Raw genomic sequence first — 26,538 nt, forward strand, 5'->3', positions numbered from 1 at the left:
CCCATAGCGTCTGGGAAAGGGAGGGTCACTGTCTTCATCTGTTCCCACTGTTATCCAGAGCCACACGACAATCCAGGTTAAACTCAGTGGGACTCAAAACAAAAACCCATGAGCATGGGAAGAAATCTGCGAAGAGGAGCTGACAGGGAAGAAGAAAGGAGAGGATGGGTGGAGTGGGGGCGGGAGGGGGAGACAGAATGTCCTAGGCACATGGTATGAAACTGTCAAAGAACAAAATAAAATTAACAAAAGCTTATTATTAATTCTGAGGGAAGAGAGGAAAGAGAGACTCTGAGTATGGACAGCTTAAGAGTCTGGGTAGCAACATGTGTGAGGTGAGACTCGCCCTACCCAGGCTCAGGGCCTCCATCAGTGCTGCCAACGATCACACATGCCTCCCCACCCCCCAATGGAAAAACACATTCTATAAACGCAGGCTGGAAAACACAGCTCCCCAGTGGTCCTAAGCTGTGGAAGGACACCACGGCCCCAAATTTCCCAACAGGGAACCTGCTTGCCCACTCACATAACTTCAGTTTTGCTTAAGAGACTGGCACGGTAAGACTGCCTGCTCATGGGGCCTGTTTTTCAATGTGCACCCTCAGAGCCTGTTTATATGATATACCTCCGATGCTCAGTCCGACCCAGAAAGCGTACATGAGGAAGGAAGAGAGCTCGCCCACTGTCATGTGGGTGCTGCCCAGCAACAGGCCTCCTTTGTACAGGACAGACAGCACAATCAAGTTTCCCGAGAGCCCAGCCTACAGGAGGAAGAGGACAAAGATGTCAGTGCGACCAAAGGCCTCTCGGGACAAGAGTACAAACCAGGCCTCTGCCTCCCTTTTAACAGAAAACTTCCCACAGAAAGGTTTTGAAATATTTGCAGCAGTGGAGGAAAATACCTGCATGCCCACAAGCACGCGCTTAGACACTACTCCCCTCAGTCTACTCACTAATCTACTCAGCTCAGAGAAGAAGAGAGTCGCACCTAAGCCTGCCTAACGGATGTGGATCGGTCTGCCATGTTCGTGGCTCTGAGGAGACATCCTCCACATGGAGTTGCAGCCCTAACCCATCTCTGTGAGCTTCAGTCCCTAGTGAGACCTCTGAATGCTGCTTCTCTAGCCATTAAACAGCCTCTGGGGTTTGGACGGAGATGTCTTCATTTTCTCTTTATCTGATTTTGGTTTCTTTGTGTTTGACAGTCTCACTGTGCTGTCCAGGCTGCCCCAAGCTCACTACAGAGACCAGGCTGTCCCAAGCTCACTACATAGAGCAGGCTAGCCTCAAACTTACAATACGCTGCCCATCTCAGCCTCCTCAGTATGCCCAGCACACATGGTGGTTTTTCATTCAGAGTTCCTGGGCACTCTGTAACCAGTTTCTTATACTTTCTTCTAGAGTGCACTGAAATTATGTAACCCTCAAAGGAAGCAGACAAATGAGGGTACATCTGAGGTCCCAGAAGCCTGTGTAAACACATGCTGTGGCCCAGTCTTATGGTGCAGAGCATGACTATGCAATGTCAGTGGTCTTCGATGCTGCCCTGCACATCGGGGACTAACAGCAGACCTTGCACATGACACTTCCTTGCTTTCTTCTCCTGTCATAAAAACAGCTTAAAATCCAAGTCCATCCTACGATTGAAATAAAACTATTTCTACTGTGTCAAGAGTCACAGGATAAAAAAATCTCACCACCTGCAACGATCCACTTACCGCTCCAAAGAAGCCGGCTCGTGCCAAGGCCTCCTTCCGTGCCAGCTGCAGCAACTGGTCCACTCGGCTGGTGTACTTCTCCACTTCTGTCATCTCCTTCCCAAAAGCTCGGATGGTTCTTATGTTTCCAATCCGCTCCTCAGCTAGCTACAAGGATTCGAGCACATGGTAAGGGCTGGAAAGTCGGCTGGGCAGTTAGGAACACTTGTTGCTCTTACGGAGGCTCTAAATTCCCAGCATCCACGTGGTGGTTCACAACCCTCTGTTAAGTCCGGCTCTAGAGGATCTGATGCCTTCTTTCCTTCACTGGCACCAAGCACACATGTGGTGCACAGACATACACACAGGTAAAACACACATAAAATACACACACGCATACGCACGCACACACACACCCCAAAGGGAGAGTGTCACACTGTAATTGACTGTGAAGTCGTCAAAGTGTGTTTCTTGTTCAGTATTCTACCAAAGGAAGGCTCTATATGAGTAAGATCACAGCAAAATGCAAAGAAGAATACATTTTTCTGTCAGACAATATAAACTGTGGGGCTGGAGATGGCCCAGGAAACTAAGAGTGTTCTGTGTTCTTGCTGAGGAACTGAGTCTGAGCTCACCAACCTCACCACTCACAACTGCCTGCCTCAGGGGACCAAATGCCCTCTTCTGGCCTCTGAGGGTAACTGCATTTATGTATACTTACCCCACCCCATGTATATGCAATTATAAAATAAATCTTTTTTAAAAGAAGACAGTGCCCCACAGTGTGCTTTATGGAACTAATGAAGACATGGTGCCCGCCAGACGCCACGGTGCCCACTGGACAAACACATTAGCTTCTGTTTGTCTTTATTTCTGTCTTTTGTTCAAAGAAAATGTTTAGGGAGGTAGCCTAGGCTAGTCTCAAATTCATGATCATCCTAGCTCAGGCTACAAAATGTGGGCTTCCAGGTATGTTCCGCCATAGCTGGTCATATTAGCTTTTCGTCCTACCAGGAGCAGTGACAGAAGGCAGTGAGAAACTGACACACACCAGGTGTAGGGCTCACAACTGAGGCCAAGGCAAGAGGAGTACCGTGAACCTGAGGCCAACCCTGGCTCCAGGCCAGCCTGGGAAACAGCAAGTTGATGCAGTCTCAGGTAAGTGGCTAGCCAGGTATAGAGTGTTTCGAGTCTGTCCACTGAGGGAAAAGGAAGGGCCTCATGGCCTGTTTCTTTCCCTGGTGCTGATAGTGGGAAGGAACACACCTTGTGCATCATGCCTCTGCCTGTGGCTCTGAGCCCCGCCCCTGGATCACACACTCTGGGAAGGTCAGTACCTGTGTGGCTTCTGCCAAAGAGTCCTGTGTGGCTTTGGACAGTTTCCGTAGATATCGCCCGTAAATCACAGCGAGGACAGAGATAGGTGGCACCACACTCAGAACAAAGGTGGCCAGACTTGGTGACACAAAGAACTGTCAAGAGCAAAAGTCAAGAGCGTTTGTTCCTTGAAGTGGCAAGGCATCCTCAGACCCACCATGTACAGCCCGAAAAGACACTGTCTCTAAGCCAAGCCTCCTAATTGGGCTGGGTTTCCGTGCCATGTTTGATCCTAACAAAACCCAACACTTTTAACCCCAGCACTCAGGAGGCAGAGGCTAGCCTGGTCTACATAGTGGGTGACAGACCAACCAGGTCTATATAGTGATGCCCTGTGTCAAAATCAAAACAACCTCAAAGACTCATGGAGGGCATGCTCCCGAGGAGGCTGCGGCTAGACGGCTGGGGAGAAGACGTAGCCAGTACAGCCTCTGGCTAGTTCTAACATGTTCTAGTATGTTAGCTCACATCCTCAAGGACAGAGAGGGAGGCAGGACAGAATGACGCTCCTGTGCTCTGCACTGTTCAAACCACATCATGAGTTCTACATTTGGGTATAATCACTCTAAGGCCCTGAGTGACCAGAATTTTCCACATACATCAGATCAGAGAAGTCACCGAAGTGCCCCATGTTACATGCAGCCGAAGCAAGGCTCCTAACGCACCCGCCACAGGGTTGGGGCTTGGGAGGAGACTTTCCAGAGCTCAGCAGCCTAGAGCCAGTGGACCAGCTCTTGCCAATTTAACTGCAATAGTGGCCCAAAGAATGCGACCTTCTTGAATCATATTAGACTTCCTCAACTCTGTGTGTGGCCATTGTTTTAAATGGTCCTATGACTCCAATGCATTGTTAAACCTGCCCGGTCTCACTTGCACAGACTATTCCTTCCCTCGAACCATGGCTCTGCTCAGTAACTGGCAATCCCTTTTTATGTCCTGCCCTTGGCTTTGGCTTGGCTTTTGGTTGCTGTTGTTTTTTTTTGTTTTAGCGCAATCTCATATAGCCCAGGCTAGCTTCAAACTAGCTTGTGTAGCCAAGAACGACCTTACCTTTCTGATTCTCCCGCCTCTATCTATGGCCCCGCCATATGTCACCATGCCAGGTGTACTGGACATAGAACCCAGGGCTCAGCGCATGCTGGGGAAGCGCTCTGCCAACGGAATCGCAGCCCTTGCTTGCCTTTTTTTTTTTTTTTTCTTTTTTTCGGAGCTGGGGACCGAACCCAGGGCCTTGCGGTTGCTAGGCAAGCGCTCTACCACTGAGCTAAATCCCCAACCCTTGCTTGCCTTTTAACCTCGCCCCATGAACATTATGACCACACTCGCACGTTACTCAGGCCAGCAGGGCTGGCTGGAGTGAGCTGAGCATCAGAGATAAACAGACGTCTGTGGAGCAAAGGCCACCTTGCAGGGGCACAGAGGTGAGGTCTACACCCCTTTAACTTTACACTTGGTTCCCAAAGGTGCTCCTCACCCTGACACAGTTGGCTGTCTTCACACCTGGTTTTCAGGAAATGCCACTCTCTAAGTGATACTTACTCAAGAGAGCTGTAGGCCAGGCCAGGAGAGGTGATCCCTTTGTCCCTACAGACGGGGGCAATGCTCTCGGTTCTATATGCTTACAAAAGGACAAGAACATCTCAAGCCTCTCATGGCCACCAGCTGTGGTCCCAAGAGGTCTGACAGAAAACGCCAAGAGAAGAGGCGGACATACCATCATGCCAACACCAACCGAGGCCTGGGCCACAGCCCTCAGCCCGTCAGAGAGATTCTCGGTCACGGAGTGGCCCAGGAGTGCGGTATCCGAAGAGAGGCGGTTAATCAACTCGCCCGTGCGGGTCTTGTCAAAGAAGGCAACCTCTTGCCTTAGAATGGAGGAGAAGAGTGAGGTGCGCAGCCTGTTCACAATGCTCTGACCTGCAAAGCAAACGAAGTGGTCAGAGGTGACGGCAGCCACCGGCCACTTGTGGGACGGCCACCACCGGCCACTTGTGGGACGGCCACCAGCAAGCTGTTTATTTAGCCCTTACATCAGCACATCAGCTCCGTGGATCCTAGCACGGGACGGACTCATACAGGTCCTGGCCTGCATGTATCTGTATGTAACTTCCTGTTAGCAACTACAGACTGTGGGAGCCGGGAGAGGAGATAGTGACGAAGTGTCATGGCCAGTGAGAAGATCCAGCAGATGAAGGTCCCTGTCATACCAACCTGATGACCTAAGGCATCACTTGGGACCCAGAAACCCAGATAGAGGTGGCACCGACTCCAGAACGTTTTCCCCTGATGTGCATGCCTGCCTGCACATGTATGTAAACATATCATAACAACGAAAAACACATTTTAATTCTTTTTCTTTTCTTTTCTTTTTTTCGGAGCTGGGGACCGAACCCAGGGCCTTGCGCTTGCTCTACCACTGAGCTAAATCCCCAACCCCACATTTTAATTCTTTTTTTTTTTTCTTTTTCTTTTTTTCTCTTTTTTTTTTTCGGAGCTGGGGACCGAACCCAGGGCCTTACGCTTGCTAGGCAAGCGCTCTACCACTGAGCTAAATCCCCAACCCTTCACATTTTAATTCTTTAAGAGGTAACATGGTCCTTGGCATGTGAGGAGCATCACGGACCCGGAGCGTCAAATCTGTTCATGACTGGCTGCCCTTACATGAACTGCACTTTGCAATGGCAGGAACGGGTTAATCAGCCGGACATCATCTTACCAGTCACACAGACCTGGAACGCAGTCCTGGGCTACCAGCAGTGCTGCTGCTAAACCGAGTTCTCTAAAGGACAGCCACTCAAGTTCCCGCCCCGGTGGCCACACAGCAGTATGGAGCAGACGGCCCTTGCTTTTGCCACCTGCTCAACCCTGACCATGAGAAAGCAGAGAATGATGTAATGCCACAGCAGAGAATGATGTAATGCCACAGCAGAGGATGATGTAATGCCTTCCTGGTGGGATGTGAGGTCCGAGTGCAGTATTAGGAAGAGAAGGGGCCTGGAGCAGTGACACTCGAAGCCCTGACCCGACCCCAGGTCCTCTGTCACCTAATGAGACTGACCTGAAGACTGCATGAGGTAGACACGGATGCTGTTCGCGGCAGCGCCACACAGGAACACACAGGTGAGCCCAGCACAGAGGCGAGTCAGGCTGTCGCCAAAGTCCTCGGTTGGGTTGGTGTAGATGACATCAATGATCTTCCCCAGGAAGAAGGGGGCCGACATGGTGATGACACTGGACACGGCAAGAAAGCCAACCGCAGCTGGAAGACAGGAGTGACGCTCAGACTCACAGCACAGCACAGGGCCATGTCGAGCACACGGGGCCTCAGGCCCACATGGCCTCAGTGGCTGGGCGCTCTCCTTCACCAACTGGCCTGTCTAAAGGATGAGATGGCTTCGGGTTAAGAACAAGAATCGTGGCTGTGAGAGAATGTGCGTTTCCTCACACGGCTAGAGAAAAGGATGTTATGGCTTGTATTCCTTCCCCTAAGGAGCACCTGCAGCCACAATGGCCTCCCTCCTGTCTTCTGGTATTCAAACTCATCTCAGATCCTGCTTCTCTTGTATTTCTGCTCCTTGCTCTGACTCCTTGGCTTCTGACTACACCTTTGCTCAATGGGCAGACTATCCAGGAAAGTTATCTTCTGTGTGTGTGAGGAAGGGGAAGCCTTTTGGAGACAAGGTCTACCTCTGTAGCCCAGGCTGGCCTCAGAATCACTAAGTAGCTCAGGTTGGCCTTGAACTTCCCATGACACCATCTCGGCTCCTTGAATGCTGGGATTATAGATACGGGTCATTCATTGTGCCAGGCTAAGTGTCCTCAATTGTGCTCCATATTTCAAAGCCTTCTATGTTAGTTTTGAAGAGCAGTTCCTGGGATCCAGTTGTACCCGGCATGTCCTTTCTGAGTATTACAGCTCTGGGGAATAAACCATGAAGTGACAATTATCAGGAGATTAATTCTCCATGTAAGTGAACGATAGATAAGGAGGCAGAGGCTTACTGAAAAGTTCTAGCCATGTGTGGTGATGACTGTCTGCGAACCCAGTACTTGGTGGGCAGAGGCAGATCTCTGAGTTCAAGGCCAACCTATTCTACATAGCAAGTTTCAACCCCACCCAACCTCCAAGTTTTAGCTAGGTAGGTGGCTGAAATAAACAATGAGAAACTTTAAAGTCTAGTTAGAAAGAAGACACACACCACAGACAACCACACCCATACTTTTAAGGAACATGATATCATACATGACTGATTTTTTTCTGCTTGTGAGACTGGCAAGGATTACATGCTCATGATGATGGTGAAGCTGAGGGAAGGAGGCTCTCACACTGGCGGGAGCGCACACTGCACTGATGAAGGAGCGGGTTCACACCAGCACCAGGTGAGGTCACAAGGGACTAGTAACGGTCTCCTGAGGATTTAACTTCCACGCCACGGAAATCCAGATCCAAGGATGTAGGGTTATAGCATTGTTTATAACCAGTAAAAGAATCCACATTTTAAACACCCACATAAATAGGGTAAGTGGAAACTACTATTGAGAATTTATAAATATTAAGCCACCAATATAAGGAATGAAGTCACTCTTTGGGTACCTGCCTAGAACAATTGAGCAAGATGTACTGTGGGATCCAGGCCTGGTGACACAGGGCTGATACCCAGGATCACAAGTTCAAGCCTAACCTCAGCTACAGAGTGAGTTCAAGACCAGTCTAGTTAACTTAACTTAACTTAACACTCTCTCAAAATGAAGAGGACTATGGATGTTGCTAACTGGTAGAGCACTTGCCTAGCATGTGTGAAATCCTATGTTTAATCCTCAGTACTGCTAAAGCAGAGAAAGAAGACAAACAGACAGACAGACAGATGGACAGGACAAACAGATGGTTAAAGATCAAGTCCTAGATAACAATATCAGCATCTGCAGAGTGGTTCCCTCTTTTCCCCTTCCTCAGAGTTTACGGAGTACAGAATATTTTTGGAAGAGTGGCAGGTTCAGCAGCCCAGACTCCTTTCACAAGGGGTGCTATGACAGGGCGCAGGGCATGTCTGCCTCTTCGGGGCTTCTCTGGTTTGGATAACAAACCTCGCAGGAGCCTTGCTGGTTTGTGGCAGGACTGACTGCCGGTGACTGCAGGGAGAGTCCCCTGGCCCCCTCTGTGGAGGTTAGGGGCTTCTTTCTCCTTGGGCGAGTGTTCAGGCTATGGCTGTGAGAGCTCGGACCAGTGAGTCAGCAGAGCAAGTGAGTGAGCACAGGGGTGAGGCGCACCTCTTCAAAGCCTCCAGACCCTGCTTCCTGCCCTCCATGTGTCTTACTCGACAGCTAGTATTTCATTCAGATAGCAGCCTCCTTACACATGGTCCAAGAACACTCAGATGAGAACTCAGATTGGAAGTTAAAGATTGGTCTTCAAACATCATAGCCAACGATGCCTCGTCCGCCTACAATCTCTCCGAAATAAAACCACATCACACCTCAGTGATCACCAAACCATTCAGCATGGCTTCCTAACTGTAAGGTGTTTGAAGTTATCAGTTTTAGCACTGTGAATTATTTTTTCACGCTCTGAATAGCTGTAGGGATTTCACCAGGGGTTGAGGGAACAGCTCAACCTTGGCATAGTGCCAAAACGTGGCCACTCGAGGCTTCGGGTAAGTCACGACAGCGGACACCATTGACAGTGCCTTCTCCTCGAAGTTACCAGTGGACTCGGTCACCATCTAAGGTGGAAGGTACGTGTCCCTGAACCACTGGCCAAATGTCACACACACACACACACACACACACACACACACACACACACACACACACACATCCTGACATTCTAAGTGTGCAGCTGGCTCACTGCTCATGTCTCCTTGGCTGCTGTGACCCCCTCTCCCCTGCAGCACAGGAGCTCAGTCAACACTGGCTGAATGACTGAGGGAGCGCTGGACTTTGGCAAGGGAGCGGCAAAGTGCCTGACCGGAGCAAAGTCCTTTGCCAGCTCAACAGGGAAGGTCAGACCTGGCCGGCCACTCAGGAGCTCACATGTCAGTTGTCAAAACTCACAGCCATCCACGACTCCAGTTCCTGGGGACCCGACGCACTCTTCTACAAGAACCAGGCACACCCCTGCCCCTCCATACACACGCAAAAACATTTAAAATTTTTAAGTAAAAAGAAAATGTAAAAGAGAAAAACTGCATAATCATAAAGTGGGTGTGTTGTCACCCCTGCATACCCACACGGACACTCAGGAGGTAGGCAGAGGAGTGTCAAGAGCTCAAGGTTGTCCTCCACTATCTGTGGAGTTGGAGGCTACCCCTAGCTACGTATCTTGAAACAGGACAACACACCACCACCCATAATCTCAGTCTAGCCGGATCGTGTGAACCAGGGCAGAAACGATTCCCTCTTGGTGTAAGCAGCAGGCTCCCAAGGGACAGTGACAGGGCAGGGAGAGTGGCCTGACTCTGGTTCCACACAGCTCAGCTGATGTCGGATGCTCAGGAAAAACCCCTCCTAAAGGCCGGGCTCTGCTCTAGTTCCCTTTCCTTTCCCCCTTTTTCTAAAGATTTATTTATTCATTTTATGTATGTGAGTGCACTGTCGCTGACTTCACACACACTAGAAGAGGGCGTCGGATCCCATTACAGATGGTTGTGAGCCACCATGTAGTTGCTGGGATTTGAACTCAGGACCTCTGGAAGAGCGGCAGTCAGTGCTCTTCACCGCTGAGCCCCCTTTCTTCTCTTTTGAGATGTGGTCTGGCTATACAACTCTGGCTAGCTTGGAACTCACATATAGACTGTGCGGACTCACATATGAACTTGCAGGCACTCTACTGCTTCCGCCTGTCGGTGCTGGGATGCGTGGTTTGAATATGCTTGGCCCTTGGGAAGTGGCACTATTAGGAGGTGTGGCCTTGTCGGAGGAAGTGTGTCACTGTGTAGGTGGGGTCTGAGGTGTCCTGGTGCCCAAGCTCCGCCCAGTACAGAAGAGAGCTTCCTCGGGGCTGCATGAAGAAGAGTCTTTCTCTGGTGGCCTTCAGAGCAAGAAGTAGAAGAACTCTGGGCTCCTCCAGCACCGTGCCTGCCTGCACGCTGCCATGCTTCCCACCAGATGACAACAAACGGAACCCCTGAGCCTGAGCCCAATTAAATGTTTGCCTTTCCGAGAGTTGCACTGGTCATGGTGTCTCTCCACAGCTATAAAACCCGACTAAGACAGAGGACTAGAGGCACTCCTGGAACACACTATGCAGACCAGGCTGGCCTCAGACTTGCAGTGATCTTTCAGCCTCTGCCTCCCGAGTGCTGGGGTTATAGGTGTGAACTGTTACATGCCAGACATATCTAGTTTCCTAAGTCACATGAAGAATCTGCATGCTGTGAACTACATAACCCCAGTTCCAACTGAGTTCTTACGCTGTAGTGATACCCACTCGAAGATGGGGGGGGGGAGGACCTGATGTGGTGAAGCACACTTGGAATTCCTCCACTCAAAGGGCAAGTTCAAGGCCAGCCTGGTCTACTCAGCCAGTTTCAGGTCAGCCATGGTTACATAGTGAGATACCTTCTGGGGGAAAAAGGAAGGCTATTTGGCTAAATCCAAACTCATCCAAGTATAGTCTATGTGCTGGTTTATTAATTCATTTATTTAAAATCAATTTTAATAACTAAACTGCTTTGGCTCCCTGCGGTTTGCACATGCATACACGCCCAGGAGCAATCTGGATTCAAGAATGAAAGACAGACAGACAGACACACATACACACACACACACAGACACGCACACACACGCGCGCACGCGCACACACACACGCATAGACATGTGCACACACACACACACACACACACACACACACACACACTTACCAGTTCATTTTTGGCATTCTGTGACTTGCTCAAAGGCTGAGCACTCCTAAACCCTCCCCTGCTAGCAAAGGTTCCCGTCCAGTACTTCTAAGGCTCCTAACTTTCCCTTGTACCCCAGGCCCAATTGGGGAAGTGGCCAGTGGCCCCTCACCTGGATTCTTACATGGCTGATTGGCTTTCTCTCCTGCAGCTCTTACATCCCCTCCTTCCTTTCACTTCCTAGACCTTGCAGATCCAAAGGTCCTGCCTTAGTCTACCTGTCCGGCCATTGGCTGTTGGCTCTTTACCAATGGGGTCAAGGACCTTCAGTGTTTGGACACACAGATTCCCGATTTTCGGGGCCAGATTAATTCAAAGCATTAGAACCAATCCCCAACATCTTAGGATTTGTTTTACTTCATACGTGTGGATGTTTTGCCTGAATGCATGTATGTGTGCCATGTGCGTGGTGGATCTCCTAGATCGGGGGTTACCCATGTTTGTGAGCCACACGTGGATGCCAGGAATCAAACCCAGGTCCTTTGCAAGAGTAGCCAGGGCTGAGCCATCTCTCTAGACCTTACAGATTGATGGATTGATTTTTATTTATTGTAGTGGTTTGAATAAAAAATGGCTCCCATAGGCCCATGGAAGGTGTGGCCTTGTTGGAGTGGGTGTGGCTTTGTTGGAGGAGGTGTGTCACTAGGGGTAGGCTTTAGGATCTCAGAAGCTCAAGCCTGGCCACTGTGTCACTGTCACTCCCTGCTGCTGAGGATGCTGACATAGAACTCTCAGCTCCTTCTCCAGCACTGCGTCTAACTGTAGGCTGCCATGCTTCTGAGCTAACCCTCTGAACTGTAAGCCAGCCCTAATTAAATGGTATCTCTTTACATGGATAAAACATTAAGACTTTTATTTATTGGACTGGAGAAATGGCTCAGTGGTTAAGAGCACCGACCGCTCTTCCAGAGGTCCTGCGTTCAATTCCCAGCAACCACATGGTGGCTCGCAACCATCTAATGGGATCTGATGCCCTCTTCTGGTGTGTCTGAAGACAGGAACAGTGTACTTATATATAATAAATAAATAAATCTTAAAAAAGACTTTTATTTATTATTATTTTTTTTTTGAGACAGGGTCTCTCTGTGCAGTTCCGGCTGTTCTAGAACTCACTCTGTATCCAACTCAGAGATGTGCCTGCCTCTGCCTCGTGAGTGCTGGGATTAAAGGTGTGTGTGAGTGACCACTGTCCAGCAGTTCATTCATTTTTAACCCTGTGTATACATGGGTGTGTGGGTGTTCTCAGAGGTCAGTAGGGTTGGATTCCCTCTCAGCTGGAGTTTTAAGTGATTGTAAGCTGCCTGACATGGGTGCTGGGAGTTAAACTCTGGTCCTCTGGAGGGCAATGTACACTCTCAACCACTGAGTCTTCTCGTCAGCCCCAATTTGCTTACTTATGTTTGAGACGGGGCCTCATGTAGCCTAGGTAAACCTCACACTAACTATGCAGCCAAGGGCAATTCTTCTTCCTCTGCCTCCCGCTCTAGGATGCTGGGATTAGAGGTGAGTGCCAACACACCAGGTTTTATGCAGTGCCGGGATCAAACCTGCGGCTTTGTATGTGCCAGGCTAACCCAGTCTGCCAACTGAGGTTGTTTCCCAACCTCTGGCTTATTTTACTGTTGTTGCCCCTTCGTATTACAAATCTGAAGGTAAATGAGATGGGTTTTGGCCATCTGGATTCTTGGGATCAAGGTTCTGCCATAAGGGGCTGTGGGATATCAGGTTCCGCCCCAAATCCTAGACCTCACTCAGCACACCGCAGGCTGGAATTCTCCACCTTCCCTCCACAGAACAGTGCAGCACCTGCTGGCCTGCCAGGCCCCAGCAGCTTCTATAGCTGTTCTCGGGCTGTCACTCTCAGTGCTAGCAGTCCTGGCAGTCAGAGGGGGCAGAAACAGTAAAAAGCAGACGGCCTCAGGTCCGCATCAGGTCTGGGAGGTCAGAGGCTGAGGAGGGTCAGGAAAGCTGGTTCTGAAGAGAAGACAAACAGGACCAAAACCCAGCTCTGCCACCAGCATGTCTGACCTAACACAAGTCACTCAACTCCTCTGTGCCTCAAATTTTCCTACAACAGACAGACGACGACAACAGCAACAGACCCTCCTCCTGGAGCTGCCTTGAGCAGATCAGACACAGAAGGCGTCTGGTACAGCAGCCGGTAGCTGTCGTTTCAGAAACCTGTGCACTGGCTCAGTCCAGCGGTAACTCAGCTGTCCCGTCACAGAGACCAGAGACTGAAAGGAAAAAGACAAAAAGGCAGCTTCCTGTCTGCAGGCAGGCCGGGGTCTGCAGGGACTGGGAGGTATTTTCAGAGATGATGTGGATATGACAGGGAACAGGGCAGAGGACAGAAGGGAGATGAGGGAGATTGACTCTAGGCTGTGGAAGGAAGTGAGGATGGGGGCCGAGGGCCTAGACTAAAGCTGGACAGGAAAGGGGTTCAGGAGATGGTCAGATCCCTGGAGTAGCCCCCGCATCACAGGCTGTGCCTCTTGTCCCTCACACCTGTTCTGCCAGACCAATGATCCGTCTGGGCATCAGGAAGCAGCAGCTGTAAGAAGTCCCTTCCTTTCCTGGCTGTCCTTAACCATGGTCCCTCCATAGACATATGTACAAAAGTCAGCCATAGTTCCAGGCCGGCACCAGTTTTTTGTTTTTTTTTTTTTTGTTTTTTTGTTTTTTTGGGTTTTTTTGTTCTTTTTTTCGGAGCTGGGGACCGAACCCAGGGCCTTGTGCTTCCTAGGTAAGCGCTCTACCACTGAGCCGGCACCAGTTTTTAAGAAGTCATTATCGCACACTGTCAGCCCTTACTAGGAAACAGGAAAGCAGCCGACCCGAATCCTGCATATCTGCACTCACGAAGGGCATAGCTAGGAGCCTGCCCTGTGAGCCCAGTCACCCAGCACTCTAGTTATCTTCTCATCTCAGGGCCACTGCTCACCGGGAGAGCCGAGCCCCAGCCTGCTATCTGCTAAACACACAGAAAGCCTGAGTAAGTATTCCCTGTCTGCTCTGTGCACGTTCCCAACAGTCCCGGGCTCAGCACCTTCTGAGGCTCCTGGTGACCGAAGAGATAAGAGTGACACTGAATGTCGAAAGGCTCTGGGTAGTGCTGCAGACTTGGTGATACGGCAACAGCTGAGATCCTGAAGGAGTGGGCTGCCAAGAGGAGTGACAGCAATCAGGCCGATTCTGCTCTGGGTGACCATCTGCAGACATCTCCAATAGGAGGCCCTGCCTTTCAAGTTTTGGGTATAGAACGTCAACGTCTTCTGGGGAACAAACTGCTGAAGAGGAGGGAAGGGAGGGTTAGCACTGAAATTCAACCCCCAGTCTTGGGATGTGTATTTTCTCTAAAACTGGAAAACTAACATCCGAAGCCTGGAGTGATAGGGTACGCTTTTCGTCCCAGAACTCAGGAGGCTGAGGCAGTGGATCTCTGGGTTCAAAGCCAGCCTGGTCTACAGAGCGAGTTTCAGGACAGCCAGGGTTACACAGAGGAATGTCTCAAAAAAAAAAAATGAGGGTGGAGGAGAGAGAGGGCGGGGAGGGGGAGGAATGGAAGAGAGAAAGCAGAGTGAGGGAGGGAGCGAGGGAAAACTAACATTGGCATTTCTTCTCTTATTATCTCCTTTTGGGGGCTCTTTCAAAGAGAAACAATGGCAGGCATGGTGGCTCCTGCTTATAATCTCAGCACTCAGGAGGCTGATGAGGGAATGAACGATGCTGTGAGTCTGTGGTTAGCTTGAGCTATAAAGCGATCTCCTGTCTCAAAAACCAGACAGACAGACAGACAGACAGACAGACACAAACCTACTCAACAGCTCTGTCCCCCCAGCACTTCAGAAATGTGCCAACCCTTGGCATGATCTATTACAAATTAACGGCACCGCCACTTCCTCTTACTTCCAGCAGCGCCAACGACCAGACCGCCTTTACCGTGGCCTCTGAAGAACGTAAAAGCTGTCTAGAGAGCGCTCCTTCAGTCTTCCTGAAGGCAGAATATATGTGTTACCTACTTAGGAAGCCTTAAGACGTCCCAGCACTTGAGATCTCAAGCTGGAGAACCATCTGGACTAATGGCAAGACCCTGACTCAGAAACAAAACCCTGACTGTCAGTGGCAATGTGTCTGTCCCTCAGGTCACACACCTGACAGCTCAGTGAGGTAGACTGGTGGCTCAGATGATGGAAGCCGGTTCCAGTTCTAACTTAACTTAATGCAGACTCCACGGTATGCTGGCAGGGCAGGACAAGTGGGGCCAGGTGACAGGTCATAGACATGACAGGCACAGGCAGATAGGGAAGGGCTAGGTGGCATCAGCAAAGCCTGACTCCCCACAACTTTGAGATCTGAAGTTTCAGAAGCAGGAGCCTAGGTTCCTGCCTCAGCCCCTCACAGTCTGCACACACTCAGGTGACCAGGGTCTCCAGGCTCCTCCGTGCACACTGTCTGCTCCTCCATGTTCCCCCTCACGCCTGCCCCCCACCGTTGGATATCTTTTAAACCTGGGTTTGGTGGCTCACACTTATAATTCCAGCACTCGAGAGATGGACAAGAGGATCAGGAGTTCAAGGACGCCCTCAGCTACATAGTGAGTTTGAGGCCAGCCTGGATTATATTACACCTGTCTCAGTAATTCAGTGATTAAGAGCACTGACCACTCTTCCAGAGAATCCAGGGTTCAGGGTTTAGGGTTCAATTCCTGCTACTCACATAGCAGCTCATAACTGTAACTCCAGTCCCAGGGGATCAGACACACATGCAGGCAGACAAAACATCAGCACACATAATAAACTAAAACAAAACAAGTGCTCATCTAATGAAAGCAAATAATTCATTTAAAGAAATTAAAGAAAACACAGAGGAAAAAAGCTTACAAGATAGTCGAGAAGAAAAGGACTTTTTCCATCGAAATTCACAACCATCGTAAATTCTGTCTTCTTATAGTAAGGTCACAACAACCTCCTGACTCTCGTAGATGGCAGATCCCCTGTGCCCTTGCTCCATGCCCAATGGCCCCCAAAGAGGGTAATTTGTGCAGATAGGGGCTCAACAACCAACCTGAGGTCCTGCCTGTTTCAAGAGTTGTATGACAACGTCTTTCCTTTTGCAATACCCTCATGCCTATCCCATTTCATCTCGCATCCAAACGGTTTCCCTGCCTGCTAAGCAGGGATTCCCAGCAGGAGCAGGACTCCATGCCAGCTTCTCAAGGTAATCCCACAGGAGGCGGGCACAATCCACATTCATGAAAGGACTGGAGATTTAGGGATCTGGGTCTCAGTGTGCCTTTGCTCCAACCAGTCTTGCTTGCATTGGCTGCCAGACATGGGGGAGTTACAGAATACTGTCATTTAGACCCAATCAATTCTGATTTCTTTTTAAAAGCCATTTGTCGATCCGGGTGAGTTTCTGTCTAGTTTCTTTATGCCGTGGCTAATGCCTGGTCCTGACCAAGCCATTTAGGGAGGTGACAGCCAGCACGAAGTTCACAGTGCTCAACTTCATCCTGTTAATTTTTGGTGGTTGCCTTGATACTGTGTAACCCTAGCGATTTTTTTTTTGGTTTTTTTTTGTTTGTTTGTTTGTTTTTCTTTTCTTTTTTTTCGGACCTGGGGACTGAACCCAGGGCCTTGCGCTTGCTAGGCAAGCGCTCTACCACTGAGCTAAATCCCCAACCCTCCTAGCGATGTTATTATTATTATTATTATTATTATTATTATTATTGTTGTTGTTGTTGTTGTTGTTGTTATGCTAGGCAAGCGCTCTACCACTGAGCTAAATCCCCAACCCTCCAAGCGATGTTTTTATTATTATTATTTTCATCATCATCATCATCATCATCATTTTAAATGTATAATATAAAGTAGGCATGGGTTTTGTCAAAACTTGTGGTGTTTTTTTCCTTAAAGGAGGAAACGCTAGCTTATTCAGAGAATGCACCAAAGCAGTCGCTGACAACAATTTTAATATTCTGGTAACAGGCTCTACAGATGGAGAGCGTCAGCCAGCTGGGAAAAGGCATCCATAGCCTTCCAACAGGTGTCAGCAGACCTGATCGCCCTTGTCAAGGCCGAGCCCAGGCCGGGGCCCACCGGCCGCCCACTGGTCTCCCCCAGGGTTCCTACCTGACAGTCTCCCGCGCTCCGGGCGCACCAACCCCAGGAGCTTCCACACTTCTGAGCGCCCGGTCGTCGCGGGCCGCCGCTGCGAGTCGTTCCCAAGGTCTCGCACACCGGTGGCCGCTGCTCCCTGGAGCCTGGCGAACAGGGGATGCGCGGCGCGGGGTCCTGCCAGCACCCAACACCTGCGGATCCCCGAGGAGGTGGCCCACCGTCCCACGCCGCCAGGCAGCCCCGAAAGGGGCACGGGAAAGCGGAGGCCCGGGCTCGGCTCGTGGATCAGAGAGGTCCACGCGCGTACGAGCGGAGTCCACTCAGAAGCCAACCATGTCCGAGAGGAGACGGCCGGGGCCCAAGCTCGCACAGCAGGGCCCCGGCGCGGAAACAGCAGCAGCGCCCTGGCAGGAGGGGCGCGCATGGCGCTGCGTCTGCCCCGACAGTCTCACCAGCCGGCCGGGCCGCAGGACCCGGGACCCTCCCGGCCCGGCCCGAGCACGGGGCGGGGACGCAGCAGCGGCCCGCCCCTCCTGCCCCATCGGGCGGGCGCCCGGGCCGCGCCTTCCGCCTCGCAGGGTCCACCCCTGGGCGGCGACCAGCCGGTAGCTCCCCAGCAATGCCTTGTCTAGGCTGCAGTCGCCAGCGCCTGCGCCCGCGAGCCGCACGCGGAAGCTTTTTCGCGCTCCTGCGCCCTCCGCGGCTTGTGAACCTGGGAGCGTCCGAGCCCTTTCTGTCGCCGGCCACTGCCGAAGTGCGCACGCGCGGCACTCTGGTCGCAGATTATGGACCGCGCTTGAGACCTTTGGGTACCTCTGCCTTGGATACGGTCGGCGGACCAAGGAGACCAAGGCTTTTTATAGGACTGTGCAATGTAGGAGCTGCTGCAGAGGCCGGGAGAGTAGAAGTGGCCCCTCGAGCAGCACGGCGGGCCGTGGGTATCCTATGGAGGCCTGGAGTGAGGAAGGGGGAGAGTTTGTGGACTCCTAGATAGTTCGCTCGACCAGAACGAAATGCAATGGAGCCACTGGAGTTCAGCCGGGCACACGCTTTTAATCACAGCACTTGAGAAGCAGAGACAGGAGATCTCTGAGTTCGAGGCCAGCGTGGGCTGCATAGTGAGCCCCTGTCTTTAAAAAAGGGGAAAGGGAGAGTCGCAAAACAACCTCAACATCAATCAGTATTTTAGTTCAATATATTCCTGAAACCCAGCACGAATGGAAAAAACTCTTAAGGAACAAAACATCAGACTTTCAAACGCATAAGTCTCCGAATTTGCAGGATTCTTCCTCTTTTTACCCCAGTCCCAACCCTGGAAAAGTCATTTATTAAAATAGGAAGTGGGAGGGTAATACAGCCTTCACTTCATGAGTACCGGGTCACTTAAGTTCAGAAAAAAAAGAGACAAGAAAAAACAAAACCAACCAGTAAGCAGTTGTAGTTTATGTTTTTTATTTTGTTTTGTTTTCCTCTCTTAGAAAATTCCCCATGTTTGGCCCAGACATTGAGCACCCCTTTAATCCAAGCACCCAGGAAGGAGAGGCAGGTAGAATGGAACTCTTTGAATTTCAGCCCAGCCTAGTCTACATAGAGAGTCCCAGGATAGCCAGGACTACATTAAAAAACAAAGTCTCAAAAATAATAAGAATATAAGAATTTTCCATATTTGTCTGGATCCTGAGACTTCAGCATCTTTGTATGTTTTCACACTCAGACAAGGGCCTCACCTGCATGTCAAGTTCCGAGGTGGAGAGGTGAGCATCACCACGAGAACAGGTTGGAGCAGTGGGAAGTCCTTTACAATGCAGCCCCGAGACCCAAGAAGACTTGAGTTTTCTTCCCATTACTGCAGGAATTCTAACCCCGGGGAGTCGCAGGGTGAACTGAGTTTGAGCCAGCCTGCTCTACAGAGTGAGTTTCAGGACAGCCAGGGTTACATAGTGAAACAATGTCTAAAAGAAAAGAAAAAAAAAAAAAAAAAAAAGACCCTGCGGCTCTTGGATTCCTAGAATTCACATCAGGCAGTTCACAACTGCTTGTAACAGCAGCTCCAGGGACTCCGATAATGTATGTCTCTGAGGGAGCCTGCACTCACGTGCACACACACCACGCGCACATAATTTAATCCTGGAGTAAGTGACTGGCTATTCGGAAATGCGTTAATATATTATCTCAATACCCTTGAATGGAAAAGAATGACTATTTCCATAAAATCTGAAAAAACTTGGGCAAATCAACACCACTCTTAACAAAAAAACAAAACAACAACGGAATACAAAGACATGAGAATAACACCCGATGGGAGATGGGATGGACACAGGGCTGCTTTGGTGGTGGGTTCTTTAGGGCAGTTTGTGGTAGTTTGTTGAGTGACACGTGGCGTCTCTGTTGGGTTTTGTTGTTGTTTGGCAGAATGTCTCTATGTAGCTATTGTTACTGTTTTTGGTTTTTGACAGCATCTCCTAGTACAGTCCTGGTTGCCCTGGCCCAGGCAGCCGCTGCCTCCCGATTTGCAGCTGCCCACCCTTAAGCCTGTGAATTGATGTGATGAAGGGTACATTTCTTCCTTTTAAGCCAGCATCTTTCTTTACTTCAGGCCGTAGTGTTAGGACTGGGAATGCGAAGGAAGGGACATTGGTATCCACCGCCTGTTTAACATCACACTAGGAGTTGGGTGCCGTAGCTCACAACTAGAAAGCCCGGATGCGGATGTGGAAGACTGAATCCGGAAGACTGCCTTGTGTTCAACCCCAGCCTGAGTTCCAGGCTAGGCTGAGCTGCACGGAGAGATCTTGTTTGACTAAAACAAAGAAACAAAAACAAAAACAAAAAGCCCCAAAGGAAATAAAAGTGCTGACAGTTCTTTAGCTTAAGTAAGTGTTGGAAAAGTTCGCAGGCATGACTGCCCCATGCAGGCACAAAGTCAAAACGTGCCCAGGATTTAGTGCTCAGCAAAGAACGAGGGACCAACAGGTGACGAGTGTGAGAAAGTTGTTCACGTTTTAGTTGGGAAAGATCTTTACTTCAAAGATACAGTAAACTCGTACACCTCACGCACAAACCTAGTTAATTTTCAACATGGCAGTGCCTGATAACTCGAGGTCATCTTTACTCTGAAATATCATCTGCCACACTGCCGGCTTTTCTTATCTTTCTCCCTCTGAGCTGGAAATACCCTAATCAGCTGTAAGCAGCAGAGCAAACGGAGGCTTCCTAGGGGGCCTGCAAGAGTCAGACTTCACAATGTGACACACCAATGATCATTTTGCCTGGAGCTTTTGGGCTTCCTCCTCTCTGGTCAGAAACTCCGTGCCATGCCGCCTCATCTTGTATTCGTGTTTTCCAGCCTGGCTTTGAACTTTTGCCCCTGCTGCCTCTACCTGCCAAATGCTAGGATCACGGGTGTGAATCCCTGTGTCCATTTTCAATCCGAACCAAACAACCCCGAATGTTGCCTTGGTTTGTCTTTAAGCTTCAGAAGGCCCCATGTTGTGAAGCGAGGCCCACTATATCCCAGCTGCCACTGCTGCCTATCCCTCCCTGTTGTCTTGTTTATTTTAAAGACAGGGCCTCACCCTGTAGCCCTGGCTGGCCTGAACTCAGAGATCACCCTCCCTTCGCCTCCCCAGTGCTGGAATTAAAGGCTCGCACCACTTCATGATCCATCAACATGAGACTGTGTGAGGGATCGTTCTGGAACATGCCCTCTGACACTAGCTAGCTCCTAAACGGCTTCCATTCTGGGTCCAGTTTGTTTTTTCATTTTATATTCTAAAACGGTAGTTCCCGACCTTTCCTAATCCTGCGACCTTTTAGCACAGTTCATGTTGTGGTGACCCCAACCATAAATAGTTTGTTGCTACTTCATAACCTCAGTTTTGCTACTGTTCCGATTGCCATGTCAATATGATATTCGAGATCTCTGATATGCAGCCCCCAAAGTGGTCACGACTCACAGGTTGAAAACCGCTGCTCTAAAAGCACAAGGTGGGGAGGTCAAACAAGCCAGGTTTTAAAGAAGCCTACATGGCGGTCAGGTTGTTCAGGGCACTGTATGTCTGCACTGACCCAGTGTTTCAGTCATTTCTCCTGCTCATTCTGTTTGAGGTGGCGAGCGAAGTTGTGCCTGGCACACAGGCAGTACAAGCAGTGCTTCAGGTAAATCACTAAATCAATCAATAAAGCAGTATCTAGTAACTTTTTTAAAAAAAAGATCTATTTATTTATTTATTTATTTTATGTATGCAAGTACACTGCAGCTGTCTTCAGACGCCAGAAGAGGGCATTGGATCCCGTTACAGATGGTTGTGAGCCACCATGTGGTTGCTGGGAATTGAACTCTGGACCTCTGGAAGAGCAGTCAGTGCTCTTAACTACTGAGCCATCTCTCCAGCCCCCTCTAGTAACTTTTTAAATTTTATTCTACCTCAATGTCCTCACTATGATATCATACATTGCAAGCTATCAAAAGCTTGATGTTATCTGTTTTAAGGCATAGAAATGATTATTAAAGGGCTTCTATGCCATTTGGTGGTAAATGCCTGTGATCCCCAAGGAAGCTGAGGCAGAAGGATCACAACTTCAAGGCCTTGCAAAGGAAATACATGCTGGGCAATTTAGTATGACTTTATCTCAAAACTCAAATACATGAATGGCTAGGGATGTAGCTCGTTGATTGTGTCCGCCTAGTATGTATAAGGACCTGACTTCAACCCAACACTGCACACGCACACACACACAGCCCTGGTTAGGGATAAATTACACCCCCAGTTTTCACACTGCAATCTTAATCTTCACAATTCCTCAGAATGGGACTGTGTTTGGAGGTAAAGCTTTAATGAAGAAATTATCATTAAACAAAGGCCTATGAGCAGGTCTTAGCCTAATACAACCTAAGTAACAGGAGATAAAAATAGACACCCACAGGCATGGCCCCATCTATAAACCCAGGTTCAAGAGAAGCCAGCCCTGGACCTGCTGACGTTGGACCTACAGTCTCCAGAACTGTGAGATCAGTTTCTGTGGGGGAAGCCAGGTAATAGGTGCTCTACACGGCGGTGCTGCTCTTCCAGAGGTCCTGAGTTCAAATCCCTGCAACCACATGGTGGCTCACAACCATCTGTAATGGGATCTAATGCCCTCTTCTGATGTGTCTGAAGACAGCTACAGTGGACTCACATACATCAAATAAATCTTTTTTTTTTTAAAGGCATTTTAACAGCAATGGGAAAAGTAACACGATGTTGATTCAGAACTCTGTATGAAGGACTCACCGTTCAGGAATTTGTGTCTTTGTTTACACTCAACACCATAACGTACACGTGCTTTTCTTGGTGACACCATACTGCTTTCCAGACTGCCTACAAATCAGAATTCTTGGAGAGGTACTTAAGGAGCAAAGGGGAACGGCAGGCAGATGGCGCCCTCTTGTGTTATGCTCTGTGCAGACCTTGGGGAACAGGACCCTTGGCTCTATCTAGTGTTATAGGCTCTGTTTAGGCTTAGGAAGGAGAGGTTTTTCAACCCTTGGCAACACCAGTGTTAGAGCTTATGAATGGGCTTAGGTACCAGGATTCCTCAGCACTAAATCGTGGTCAGTGTTGAAGCTCCTGGGTCTGGACTGAGATGAGACCCTTGGCTCTAAAGCACTGACGACCTGTAAACTCTACAGCCAGGCCGAGTTCTCCCTGTGCCTTCACTCTCTTCTGTCTTTAACACCTGCTCTCTGCTCTGCCTCTGCCGGCTTTTTCCCCCCTTTTGGATGTTAAGACAGAATTTCACACCGTAGTTCAGACTGACCTCAAACTTGCGGCAATCCCCCTCAATCAGCTAAGCACTGAGGCACGATGGATGCTCAGAAATATTTGAAGAATGGAATTTTTTTTAAAAATGGCATCTAATTCTTTTTATGTGGATGTTTTGCCTGCATGTATGTCTGTATCACATGCATGCCTGGTGATCAGGGAGGCCAGAAGAGTGTCGGGTCCCTGGAACTGGAGCTATAGGTAATTATGAGCTGCTATGTGGGTACTAGTAATTAAGCATAGGTCAGTGCTCCAAACCACTGAGCCATCTCTCCAGTGTCTGCTTTATTTTAGATTGGTTTTGAACTTGGGATAATCTTGCCTCAGCCTTCCGTGCTGCTGGGATTCACCACCAAGTCCAACTCTACCATCCTTCTTGCTCCCGGCCCCGCCCTTTCTCCTTAATGCTGTTCAATATTCTTTGTAGGCAACACGCTCCACAAGTGAGCTGAACAGACTGCTTATATAGCCAGAGGTGGCTGCACCAATCACAGGACTGTATAAAAGGAAGCTCTGTTCGTGTAAGTCACAGCACCATTCTTTTAGACTAGACCCAGCAGGCTCCACTGCTTCTAGAGAAAGTGCTTCCCATCCTGACCTAGGTGGAGAGGACAGGGGATTACCTGGAGTTTAGTCAAGCTAATTACAGCAAAAGAACCTGTAGTTGTGTGGTTTCTCTGAGGCATGTGTGATGTGTTCAGTATAGCGGATACTGGCATGAGTGCAGTCTTGCTGTTTGAAGGACACTCCTTTCCCTCCAGGGAGCTACAGTGTCAAGAGCTCTCACTGAGGAAGTCAGGTTGTCCTAACTTCAACATCTCTTTTTTTTTTTTTTTTTTTTTTGGTTCTTTTTTTCGGAGCTGGGGACCGAACCCAGGGCCTTGCGCTTCCTAGGCAAGCGCTCTACCACTGAGCTAAATCCCCAGCCCCTCAACATCTCTTACTGACAGGAAAATGATCTGGAGTGCTCAAAATTAGAACGTAAAGGATTTTAGGTTAACATTAAGTAATGCAAATAATTTTTAGCTGTGCTTTAAGGCCCAGGGTTTTAGAGTGTGGCTTCTCTTCCTGCCAGTCTATTTCTGTTCACCCATAGAACAGTTACAGCCCACAAGTTATTCAAGTCTAACTTGATGAACAGGTTTTACAGGTGACTTAGAGGAGCATAGGTGACTTGGGCAGCTGCCACAACCAAAACCCCACCCCAACACGAGGATTTCTTTTCCTTTTCTTTGGTTTGAGACAGGGTTTGTCTGTGTAGCCCTGATTAATCCAGAACTATGTAGATCAGGCTGGCCTTTGCCTCCTGAGTGATGGGATTAATGATGTGCTCCACCATGCCCAGGTGGATGAAGACTTAACAAGTCTTTTTTTTTTTTTTTTTTTTTTTAAGATTTATTTTATGTATGAGTACACTGCAGCTGTCTTCAGACACACCAGTAGAGGGCCTCAGATCTCATCACAGATGGTCGTGAGCCATCATGTGGTTGCTGGGATTTGAACTCATGACCTTTGGAAGAGCAGTCAGTGCTCTTAACCACTGAGCCATCTCTCCAGCCCTTAACAGAAGTCTTAACATCCCTGGAGTTCTACGCACAATGTGTAGACTGTGACAGCACCCCTCTCCCTTAGGACCTGCTTATAACCTCAGAAGAGGATCATGAGAACTCCTGCCTTCTCCTAAGAGGGAATGTTCCAATCTAGAGGCAACAGCTACCCAACACAGGGAGAAGCAGGTTCCCCTACTGTCTGATGGGTACACAGTGGTGGTGACCTGAGGTTAAGCCGCTTTTTCATCATTGTGTTCATGAAGATCAGAAAAGGGCATCAAATCCTTAGGACTAGAGTTCAGGATGGTTTTAAGCCACCAAGTGGGTGCCAGGACCCTAAACCAGGTCATCTGGGGGAATAAATGCTTGTGACCTGAGTTCTCTCTCCAACCCTTTTAGCAGAGGCTGCCCAGTCTGGTCTTAGACTTCCTGCTGTTCCTGTTCCAACCTTCTAGACAGCTGCACTACCTGGCCTGGCTCTGGGTGACCTACAGCAAATACTTAACGTAAATTACAGCCCATGGTCCTTCCATAGCATCTAGTATTGCAATGCCAGCTTGAAACTCTACTACAGATGATGCTTGTTGACAATTACCAGGGTTACAGATGGTATTAGTTTTGCTTACCACCTTCTAATACAAATTCTGTCCCTAGAGAAACACGGACTTGCAATCACCTAAATTGCCTTCAGTGACTCAAATGGACAAGGAGTGCCTGTATCCTTCCTTAGTTTCACAAGACAAGGAAATTCCATAGTGGACACTTTTCCTTTTTGACAGGGTGTCAGTGACAGGTATGCTGGTGTAGAAAACAAGGATTCCACTAAAATATAGCACTATGAAAGAAAGGCTAAGTACAGTTTTAATCCACAGGTAGTAAAAGATCAATCTGAAAAAAGACACAATTCTAAGTCTACACTGAGCAGACTTCTATGCAACCAAGACATTGTAAGCAGGGCAAACACAGGATGCAGCCATTCCCAATTTTATTTTTCCCAGCTTTTTCCTTTCTTCCTCCTGTGTACCAAGCTGGCCTCTTACAGTGGTCCTCCTTTCTCTGCCTCTCAAATAGTGGGATCACAGCTGTGTACCCAAGACTGGTGCACACACTGCAAGTCTGTTTACTACAGAGGTGTTTAAAGCAATACATTTTCCTGAAAATTGAAAAGAAACTCAATCCTTCCACCTTACCTGCACTGCTTTCCTAGCGTAAGTGAGGACTTCCACGTGGACCATCTCGGCATAAACGGCTCTCACTTATTTCTCTAATAAAGTGGACTAGAAGATACACCAACTCCAAGCACAGTTCTGAACCTCCAGGCCAGTCTATCTATAGAAAAGTGTTAAAGCCAATCTATCTTACCCTTAGCATTACTTATTCTTTGGTTTCTGCTGTTTTGAGACAAGGTCTTACGTAGGCCAGGCTAGTCTCAAATTCCTGACTCTTCCTGTCCTCCCAAGTGCTAGTATTACAGGCCACCACACCATTCATCTTGGAATTGTTTCCAATTATTCCAATTTATTATTAATTTAGGTTTTAGACCTCTCTGAGTTTACAATGGGATTTCTTTTTGTTTGAAATAGTGCCACATCATGAACCCTTGGAGTCCTGCAACTATGTAGACCAGGCAAGCCTCAATCTCCTAGAGATCCACTTTTATCTGCCTCACGAGTGTTGGGATTAAAAGTGTGTACTGTCGGGGGTTGGGGATTTAGCTCAGTGGTAGAGCACTTGCCTAGCAAGCACAAGGCCCTGGGTTCGGTCCCCAGCTCTGAAAAAAGGAAAGAAAAACAAAACAAAAAACAAAAGTGTGTACTGTCACGTTCAGCTACATGGACCCTCCTAAATTAAATAGACCTTCACCCACTTACCTCTAGTCAGCAGCTAGTAACACTGATGTATCCCTTCTGTAGGTAATCCGACTGAAACCCAGGAAGAGCATGATACGAAGAATACATTAGACCTCTAAAGCTGCTTTGTGACTAGGCTGGCCAATGTTCTGCCCACTACTCTGAAGAAAGGTGAGAAGCATCCTTCTAGGACCAGTGACGCGCTCGACTATTCTCAAAGTATAAATGAGATGCCACAAA

At 49.0% G+C, this 26,538-nt stretch overlaps 1 protein-coding gene across 4 annotated transcripts in view; it reads right to left on the reverse strand.

The window, feature by feature from the left end:
* The window catches only part of Abcb10 (ATP binding cassette subfamily B member 10), a 31,582-nt gene extending 12,507 nt beyond the window's left edge, over positions 1–19,075 (reverse strand). For 2 of the 4 annotated variants that reach the window (XM_063278167.1, XM_039097899.2), the window contains exons 1-6: positions 17,107–19,075; positions 6,133–6,333; positions 4,789–4,991; positions 3,035–3,169; positions 1,719–1,865; positions 626–761 (exon numbers count right to left, since the gene is read on the reverse strand). In XM_063278167.1, coding sequence (XP_063134237.1) covers positions 626–761; positions 1,719–1,865; positions 3,035–3,169; positions 4,789–4,991; positions 6,133–6,333; positions 17,107–17,518 — 1,234 coding nt within the window. In that variant the 5' untranslated portion in view covers positions 17,519–19,075. The remainder of the gene's footprint in view (positions 1–625; positions 762–1,718; positions 1,866–3,034; positions 3,170–4,788; positions 4,992–6,132; positions 6,334–17,106) is intronic. The other 2 variants (NM_001012166.1, XM_063278168.1) reach the window with 2 other exon arrangements.
* Positions 19,076–26,538: the final 7,463 nt, after the last annotated feature.

The sequence above is a fragment of the Rattus norvegicus genome, chromosome 19 (genome assembly GCF_036323735.1).
Source record: "Rattus norvegicus strain BN/NHsdMcwi chromosome 19, GRCr8, whole genome shotgun sequence".
NCBI classification, from domain to species: Eukaryota; Metazoa; Chordata; class Mammalia; order Rodentia; family Muridae; genus Rattus; species Rattus norvegicus.